Genomic DNA, 10,097 nt, shown 5'->3' with positions numbered 1-10,097 from the left:
CGTTGAGGCTGCTGCGGAGGCCAACGAAGGGACGCAGAAGAGGAGAACGAAGAGGAGGAAAACGCGGGGAAACATGATGGACAGGTGAGGTAGGAGACGACCACGTGAAGAAGAGGCGGAGACAGGCGGAGACGAGGCGAGACGTGGTATCTTGTTTCTGTGGCTTCCTTAAATGATGGGTTTCTTTTTACATCAAGAGGGGCAGCTGACGGTCACAAAAAAACAAATAAACAACAAAAAAGCCCTCTAGCCGCTGCTCAGACAAAAAAAAGAATGAGAGGGCAGAAGAGAGGGCAGTTTTGGGTGTCTTGATACTCTTAACTCTGATTCTCTTGATGGCTCACTCACACTCGCCCTTTCACCTCCCTCACACCTGTCAGTCCCGTCAGCTCAGGTGTGGTAAGGTGCATGAGCTGCCCTCTCCTCAAGTCTTGCAGTGTATGAGACAAAAAGAGACCATTCAATTGTCTTTCCTTTCCGTCTTGCCTCGTCTCGTTATTTTTTTTCCCCTTTTTTCTGTCACGCGTCTTCCCTGAGGCCCAAGGAGGTGTGAAAGGAAAGGTTTGTAAACACGAGTGACTGACGGACTGAATGGCTGGCCGGCTGGTTGTTGTTGTTTTGTCGGTGGTGGTGGTGGTGGTGGCTAGTTGGTGGTGGTGGCTGGCTTGTTAACATAAGAAGAACATAAGAACGTAGGAGTCTTGTTGTTGTAGGCGGTGGTGGTAAGGGTTTTAAAGGTAGCTTGCGATACTCCTTTTCTCTTTCCCCTCCTCCGGTGACCTTGAAAATGAGAGATTAAGGATGCGTTAGTAAGGGGGAGAAGCGAATTTTAGCTTAAAGGGGAGGATGTATACAATGTTCTCTGTTATTGTCTTTTGTCGCGGAGGGATCATGGAAGGGTTGTTGTGGATGTAGAGAACAAAATCAAACACCCATTTATACGTGCAAAAAAGACACAAACAAAGCAGGACATACGTACATAAAAAGACAAACAAAACATAAAACAATCGTAAAGGGGAATAAACCTTATCCACTACGTATTGTTTCAGAACCCAAAGAAATATAAACATTCATAAGGCGATTTGCATGGAAGACGATCAAATACTCATACAAATATTGTGTCGAACTGAATATCGCACACACACACACACACACACACACACACACACACACACACACACACACACACACACACACACACACACACACACACACACACACACACACCAATCTTATTCCAGCTAAGCAAACATTCATTATTAGGGACAACAAGCCCATCCCTGTAATCACGGGGGTACCTCACCTCTCTCTTCCTCTGTGATTGTAAAAAAATGTAAATGCGAAGCCGTTCCTTTAACCAGAAACGCTCATTCATAGTAAGTCATCCACATCTTTAAGTAACAAGAGAGAGAGAGAGAGAGAGAGAGAGAGAGAGAGAGAGAGAGAGAGAGAGAGAGAGAGAGAGAGAGAGAGAGAGAGAGAGAGAGAGAGAGAGAGAGAGAGAGAGAGAGAGAGAGAGAGAGAGAGAGAATCAAACGTAATCGCATGGCATATCATCTCCTTGAAGACAACATTGTAGCTCCGTCAATGTTGATGAGAAAAAAAGGCGAAAAATTAAATAACAATTGTAAACTACGATGACAGTCCTTCATCTGCGACTTGTGATAATAGTTGGTCATTAACGAAGTAGAAGCAAAGGAGAAAAGGCAGAAGTGACTGGCTGGGACGAGGGGAAGAAATGGAGGTCGCTAATTGGTTACTTTGAGGGGGCGAAGAAAAAATAGGAAAAAGTTAATGAAGGGGTATGAGATAGGAATTAATTGACTGGAATGAGGCTGAATGGTGTTAGTGAGTTAGCCAGCTGGTTAATTAGTTACTTCGGTAGTTGGTTTGTTACTTCGATCTTCAGTTAGTCAGTCAGTATCTCAGTCAGTCAGTGTTCCAGGCAGTCAGTCAATTAGTCATTTATATAGCTACTTAGTTAGTTGACTAGTTTGCTGCTTAATTTAATTGGCTGATAGTCAAGTCAAGTCAAGTCAAGTCAAGTCAAAAAAAGTTGGAAAGTTTCGTTTAGTCGGCGCAACATCTATGGTCATATGCCGGAGAGTCAAGTCACACACACACACACACACACACACACACACACACACACACACACACACACACACACACACACACACACACACAGTCCCCACCACAATCACAATTACAAAGCAGCCTTACAAAAGAGTGGTGAGGTTAGGGTCGAGGGGGGGGGGGGTAATAATAATAAAAGAGAGAGGAACACTTGTATTGGGAAGCCTTCAAGTGCTTGTGTTTGCGTGCGTGTATTGTCAACTTGGTTCGCTTATATGTGGATTTGGTTCACTGATAAAAGGAAATGATAACAGAGAAAGAACTTACAATGGAATGGTGTGTGTGTGTGTGTGTGTGTGTGTGTGTGTGTGTGTGTGTGTGTGTTTGTATACAGTCGATATGTATTGTCTCCCTTCCCCTTCCTCGTCTGTCCGTCCCTTTGTTATTCTCTCTCTCTCTCTCTCTCTCTCTCTCTCTCTCTCTCTCTCTCTCTCTCTCCCCCCCTTTGTCTCTGCTTCTCCACACTTGGCATCCATGGTAAGGGGATTGAGGGATGTATCGCTTATGGCTGTGTTCAGAGGGCTTACACAATTACGGTGGATAAAGCTTCCGTATAGGTGTTAATTGTTTCTAGGGGTAGTTTTAGGCCTAGTGATCGTTCGGCAAGCCTTCTACACCATGAACGTCAAAAACCACTCATGACAACCTTACTAATCTCTTTTGTGGCAATGTGAAATATGTGGTTGGAGAGCCTGCATGGAGCGTCTGAGGATACAGTCCTACTAAAAAAAAGTAGGTTTGGTTTAATGATGAAGGGTCTACAGTTGCCTCTCACCAAACATTTATATCAAGTTCATTTTTCTAGTATTCTTTGTGCTTCCATTATTTTCCTTTATCCTGGCGTACTTTTTCTTCTTATCTTTTTCCTCCTGTATCTTTTCCTGCCCTCTTCCCCTTCACTTATCACTCACTTCTTTTTCTTCTTTTTCCATATTTTCCATTCCTTTCTCTTTCCTTTATTCGATTCCTTTCCTTTCTTCCCATGCCCTCGTCTTCACTCCATACTACTGCTACTGCTACTGCTACTAACAATGAAAATAATAATAATAATAATAATAATAATAATAATAATAATAATAATAATAATAATAATAATAATAATAATAATAATAATAATAATAATTATAATAGTAATAAATAATAATAATAATGATATTAATAATAACAATAACAATAACAATAATAATAACAATAATAATAATAATAATAATAATGATAATGATAATGATAATTATCCTCTCTCTCTCTCTCTCTCTCTCTCTCTCTCTCTCTCGCTTACACACCCACCCACCCACCCACCCACACACACACACACACACACACACCGCTTCCATAGCTTGGTGGATACGGCTCTGCCGTGGAAAGCTGAGGTTCGAGCCTCGCTCAGGCCGGGAATTTTCCGCTGGCAAAAAGTGGTTACTGTCTTGCCTTGAGCAAGGGGGGTGGGGTGTGTGATGTGTGAAGCACCCGGCATTACCAAGAGATCAACTAATGAGCCTTGCTCAAATCGGGAAGGTACTTGCTGGCGATGACGAGTCCAGCTCGTGATCAGGTCGTGGGTGAATTACACACACACACACACACACACACACACACACACACACACACACACACACACACACACACACACACAATTCCTACCCTAATTTCCAGGCCGTACCACCCAAGTCGCTTTCTTCCGCCTCGGGGGTTTGGTTTCGTTAATAAGTCACCTTCGCCTTCTCCTTCTTCGCCTCCTTCCGCCCGTCACTTCAGCGCCGCCCGCTGTCTTGCCTTCAGTCTGTTCTCCTCCTCCTCCTTTTACTTCAGTCCCCAAACGGGCGCCTCCGACACGTCTTAATGAGCTACTTCAAGGTTTCATATCTTCCGGAGCACATGTGGGAGTCTCATCCATCGGTCACTTGAAAATGAAGCTTTACTAAGTGTTTTCCCGTACCTGGACAGAGCGACCAAGTTACCGTTTGCCGCGTGCGATAAAGAACAAAAGCGTGATTACTTTCTCTTTCAATGTCACCAGGTTAAGCGTCACGTTGGTAGTCTGTGTACACGGGACAGATAAAAGCTACACCTTTCCTCTGCCGCGGTTGGTGGATCACTGACACCGAAACGCTCCTTCTTGCTGGCTGCCTGAGTGTGCCGCCACCAGCCTGTTATGTGTGGCTCGCGAGGCTGCCTCAGACTGGCCACGACACGACCCATCTAGACCGCCCCGCCCCCAGCCAAGCCAAGCGCGCGAGTGGACGCAGGAGAGGCAACAGAACGGAAAGAGAAAGACAGAAGGAAAAAACACGTGAAGGAAGAAAGGGGAATAAGAGAGAAAGGAGAAGGAAGAAAAAGAGGAAAAAATGGAAGGAAGGAGAAAGGAGAAGGAAAGAAGAATAAGAAAAAGAGGAAAAAGGGAAGGAGTACGGGAGAGAGAAGTAAAGGAGAAAGAAGATGAAGAAATGAATAAAAGGGAAAGACGGGAGAAGGAAAAGAGAAAAAAGTAATCGGAAGAAAAATGAAAGGAGAGAACGGGAAAATAAGAGATAGGGAACGGAAAAGGATAAAAAGGAGGTGAACAAGAAAGGTAGGAACGGAGGAAAGGAGTGAAAGAGAAGAGGGAGGAGGAGGAAAAACGAAGTAATAGGGGAAGGAATGCAGAATGGGGAAGGCCAAGAAAGAAGGAGATGAAAAGGGAAAAAAAAACAAGAAGGGAGGGAGTTGAATGAAGGAAAAGTGAGGGTAAAATGGAGAGAAAATGGGAGGAGAGAAGGAAACCGAGCAAGTAAATAGAAATAAGGAGGAAAGAGAGAGAAGAGTGAAATATCTATGTTTAAAGGAATGGAGGAAGAATTCAGAGGGAAAAAATATGGAGGAGGAGGAGGAGAAAACATGAGTGGCAGCCTTTTTGAAGGAAGGTGACGGGTCTTGTTCCCCCTCCCCCCCCCATCTCTCTCTCTCTCTCTCTCTCTCTCTCTCTCTCTCTCTCTCTTAACAACACCCATTCAATGTTCCCTACTACTACTACTATTACTACTGCACTGCTACTACCCCTACTATGACCATTACCACTATTACTACCACTACTCGTACTGTCACTACTTCTACTACTACTACAATTATTACTACTACTACTATTACTACTTCTACTACTACTAACTCTACCCCACTACCTCCACCAGCACTACAATACCACCATCACCAATGCCACCACCAACACCAACACCACTATCCCCACCACTGACCCTCTCGGCAAAACACGTAATTACATGAAATCAAGAGACCTTACGCAAAGGGAAAGACTGAAGGTAAAAAAACGAGGATATGGCACTCAACGGCTTCTCGTACAACAACTCCGAGGCCTTTGACAAACTTTCCTCATTAAGCCGGCCGCATGAAAGGGGTTACGAACGTGTATGGCTGGATGGCTGGTGCTGTTTGCTCTTCGCTGATTGGGCTGCTTTACCAGAGGCTGTTTCGCTGAGGAGTTGGTGGTGAGTTTGTTCAGGGCTGTTTTGATAGCCAGTGATTCGTAGAGGTTGAGTTTCTTGTTAGGAGCGGAAGAATAAGAGAGAAATTCCTGCAACAAGTTTCTTCTTTTCGTTAACTTTCTTTTGATCTGACGTGCGTCCTATTGAGGTATCATTCCCACGCTACTGGTCCTGACAAAAGTGACTGGAGGTGGTGGTTAGACGCATCGGTGACGTGGGAAAGAAAAGAAAACAGTGGGAGAATAAGGTTGTGCGAGATTGCAGTGAAAAGTTCGTTCTTCTCGTTACCTTGCCATTCATCTGAAGTAGGTCCTGTTAAATGTTTTCCTGCCATGCTATGAGTCATCTTGTCCTCTCGTCTGTCCTTCTTATCTATCCTTCTTTCACTCCTTTTCCCAGTATCGTTTATTTCCTCCCGAAGATAAAAAAAATTAATATAAAAACGAGATAAAAGTAAAATCAAGAATAAATAAAAAAGGATGAAGCCTAAGGGAAAAACATGATAGAAAAAATGCAATGAGGGGAGGGTGGGAGCGCGGCACGTGTCGAGGACCCCAGGCGCTGCTTATTAAGAATTCGTATTAAGATCTTGCATCGCCCAGCTTTGATCATTTATATATGTCAAATGTTCAAAGGTAACACCAGTCCCTCTCATGCAAGGCCAAACTCCACGAATCGAAAGATGTCTGTATTAGTGTAGAATATTAATAAACTGCCCAACGTTGATCTCCTCTTAATTAATTATTATACTGAAACGTTATAAATTACCTGTTGTTCAGACGGACGGCAAAACTAACTAATCACCAGGAGACACACTGACGTACCGACGAGAGTTACTGCTGTCCGAGGCTTGATATTCGTAATGTTTTTATTTTGTCGCTCTTTTTCATCAAAGGATGCACCTCGAAAGCGAAACAAAACTAAATGAAACGCCCAGTAACACCACCAATGATAGATTTTTTTAGTTTCTTAAGTTTTCTTCTTTTATCCCAAATAGCACATGTTTTACGGTCGCCGAGTATATCTTTCCTCTACTTTAAATTAACTGATTTTATAAGGAGGAAAGTTAGCAATACGTAAAGCCGTAAAGGTGAGGGTCTTATTAAAGGAGATCAATAAACATTAGCTGCTAAATGCATCAGCTGATCCTCGTAATGGCTAACACTAACAGCATTGTGCCTGAACCCGTTCTGCGGTGGATGGTATAAATAGGTATGCGAATAAATAATCATACTATTTGATGTGACGGCGATGCATGACGGGCCACGTGGAGCAGGAACAAAGGAAATGAAGACATGCTTTGGGCCGCAGAAATGACCCGAGTGGTTGCATGGGAGGATGACGTGCTGAGCGCCTTGTTGGAGTCTGCTCATATGAAAAATAATAAACCATTTCCTTAATTAATTCTTCCCGTGCATGCGTCACTCAGGGCCCCGCCAAAAGAGGCATCGATGAAAACAAGTCCTTCGTTTTTAGCATTCAGGCGGACACCGGAGAGGAATATGCAGCAATTAGTGAATTCCAGTGAGGACGAAAGTATGCACACACACCCACACCCACACACACACACACACACACACACACACACACACACACACACACACACACACACACACACACACACACACACACACACACACTTCTCCATTCCCCACCACCAATACATCACCACCATCAGTCACAAGCACAGTCCTGCCCTATACGTATTTCTCGCTATAAAAACCTTCCTTCTGCGCGAGGGTGAAGATAAAACACCCTCGCCCAAACCAGGTAACCAGATTAAAACTACTGGAAATTCTTTCTCTCAACTTTATGCCACACGACTAATCCCAAACAGTGATGGATGTAAAACTCTAACAAGGAAGGAGGATATAGACAAAATATTCAGCGAGGAAATGACAAAAGCCCTAAATAATAACAATTTATCTCCCATCCTCCAGCCAGAGTTAGGGGCAAAAAGAACAATTCTGATTTTCAATATTGATAAACATATATTGGATCATACGGAAACATAAATATAAAATGAAATCATCTCGCATAAAACCATACATGGTTTAAGAAGACAAAACATTTTCGAAAGAGGTCCACCTGAAAAGAAATACACCTCCCACGCACCTGACCGCTTTTTACGCATTCCCACTTCATAACTTCCTTTCCCTTTCCTTATTTATTTTCCTCTCCGTTATTGCATGGCTGTATACCTCTCCAAAACTATCTCTGGAATAGGCTTCAGACCACGACTAGCAGATTTACAGCCAGAAACACTTTAGGATTAACGTCATCATCAAAACCACGAATTAAACCCCATTCTCTTTCTCTTTTGCTCAGATTACGGAATAATAAGGGGTCGATTAATGAAGACTAATATCAGCTCACTATATCTCGCCTCAATACCTTACTAACTGACCAACCCGCATAAGCAGAAAAAAATTTACGACTCGAGATTTATTTACGTTCGAAATTGGCAAAATTTCGGTCACCTGAAGAAAGATTTTGTTTGGCAAGTTGTAACGCGTAAGGAAGGAGAGAGACAGAAGGAGGGAGAAGAAGAGGAGAAGGGGAGGACGAGGAGTAGGAGAACGAGGAAGAGGAGAGTGTGGAGGATGACGCGGGAAAGAAGGATGAGGAAGACGAAAAGAACAAGGAAAAAGAGAAGAGAAGAGAAGAGAAGAGAACAAAACAGAAGAGAACAGAACAGAACAGAACAGAACAGAAGAAAAGAGAAGAGAAGAGAAGAGAAGAGGGAAGTTCATGCTATCCCCAGAAACTCCACTTGACCCTCTCAAAAAAAATAAAAGTTTCGCTGACGTCCGGCTTGATAAGTGTTAGTCAGGACAAATGTAGGTAATCTTGGTTACTTGGCGACGACTGAAATTTTTCAGCATGTAACGGTGGGCAGGCCTTGAACCTACAGGACACCGCGCTCGCACGCTGACTCCTCAGCCTACTGCCTAGGAGTCAAGACACCTACCCCATCGAGAGTGACCCTCCTCTCTGGCCACTCGAACTTTCTTCTTTTTAAAGGAACAGTGCTTAGCGGACTCTTTTTCTATTTGTTGCCTTAAAGTTGCTTTTGCTTAAAAAAAGAGAGTGATAGAAAAATTGATACATAGACAGAGTGAGAGAGATGGAGATGGATAAAAGACAGTCTCAGATAGACAACAATTAACATATGCAACCACCAGTACCTCCACCACCACCACCACTACTACGACCACCGCCGCCGCCGCCGCAGCCCGTAGAGTAATCCCATCTTGTAATTTATCTCATTTTTTTCCCTTGCTCTCGAGGGATGAGTGTGAGCGTCTACAGGAGGAGGAGGCGGAGAAAGAGGAGGGACCGGAAAAGAAACTTAATCAAAACATATTTCCGCCTCAGTAATGAGATTTTCTTATAAGCAGTAACTCAAGTGTGTGTTTGGGGGGTACACTCTCTCTCTCTCTCTCTTCCAAATAAAGATGAATACAACCATTTATATTTTACATTCACAGAAAACTTCAAAATCCGTGGCCATTCACAATTATTTTTCCTCCGTTTTTTATTCCTTTGCCTGCTGTTACCTATATTGTTGTCACCCATTCAAAATAAAGTCATCCATTTCGATACGCATTCGCTAACAAGAAACATTAATACTGATGACGACATACATACCAATTTTCACCCTTGAGCACTCTCTCCCACTCAGTCTTAAAGGGGTCGCATTACAAGACATATCGCAGCCCAAGAACACATATTTGACAAGGCTTTCGTAGGAGTTGTGGGCATTTCCAGGGGTAGTTTTATGACCCTGGTGGTAGTGTGAGTCTTCTTCTGTACCATGAACCTGAAGAAACACTCATTAGAACCCGACTGACCCCCTCTTTGACCTTTAGAAATAGCTGATGTGAGAAGCGAGCGTGTCTTCTAATACCAACCAAGACCTCACCAGCTTAACAATAACGATTAACCGCTATGATACTTTAGTTAGGATAAGGAATTAGCGGCGGTTTGTTTCGATAAAAGGTTTCGAAGCAATCCTAATAAAAACTCGAAACTACAGATATGCTATTCCGTAATTTCGTTTACTAACCATGTACCATTTCTACAATAGTCTTTATAGCCTAGTCATGTGTTTCGATTCCTTATCATTTAGCACCACCAAACAGACTGCATCGAATAAAGTAGAAAACATACGAAACAACAAAAGCGAATCGAGTCTGTGGTCCGAAGCGAAGCGAGTTGAGGTTCGCCGCCACTCGCCAGCATTCACGTCATCTGCTTATTCATTCATTTCTAACATTCTTTTACCTATCACCAGCCACACCTTCACGGCCCTTATTTCAAACATCAGCACATATATATACCACCCTCTTACCTTCACGACACCAACGAGGAGAGCACACGGAGAACATAGAGGACCCAACAACACACGCGTGATTTCCAACACCCCAAAAAATGACCGATAAGCTTCCCCGCCTCTTCCTTCCTTTCTCCCTAACTTTATCAGAT

The 10,097-nt window shown here is 43.3% G+C and overlaps 1 protein-coding gene across 2 annotated transcripts in view; it reads right to left on the bottom strand.

Moving 5' to 3' along the window:
- The window catches only part of LOC127005837 (glycine receptor subunit alpha-2-like), a 44,628-nt gene extending 34,531 nt beyond the window's left edge, over window positions 1-10,097 (bottom strand). The window contains exons 1-2 of one of the 2 annotated variants that reach the window (XM_050875025.1): window positions 9,964-10,097; window positions 1-780 (exon numbers count right to left, since the gene is read on the bottom strand). The exon at window positions 1-780 is cut by the window's left edge and continues 23 nt beyond it. In XM_050875025.1, coding sequence (XP_050730982.1) covers window positions 1-75 — 75 coding nt within the window. In that variant the 5' untranslated portion in view covers window positions 76-780; window positions 9,964-10,097. Of the gene's footprint in view, window positions 781-3,777; window positions 4,300-9,963 lie in introns of those variants that run through there. The other variant, XM_050875024.1, reaches the window with a different exon arrangement.

Source organism: Eriocheir sinensis, chromosome 31, assembly GCF_024679095.1.
Source record: "Eriocheir sinensis breed Jianghai 21 chromosome 31, ASM2467909v1, whole genome shotgun sequence".
Classification (NCBI taxonomy): Eukaryota; Metazoa; Arthropoda; class Malacostraca; order Decapoda; family Varunidae; genus Eriocheir; species Eriocheir sinensis.
Note: the sequence above shows the minus strand (reverse complement) of the source record. Positions and strands in the feature narration are given on the sequence as shown.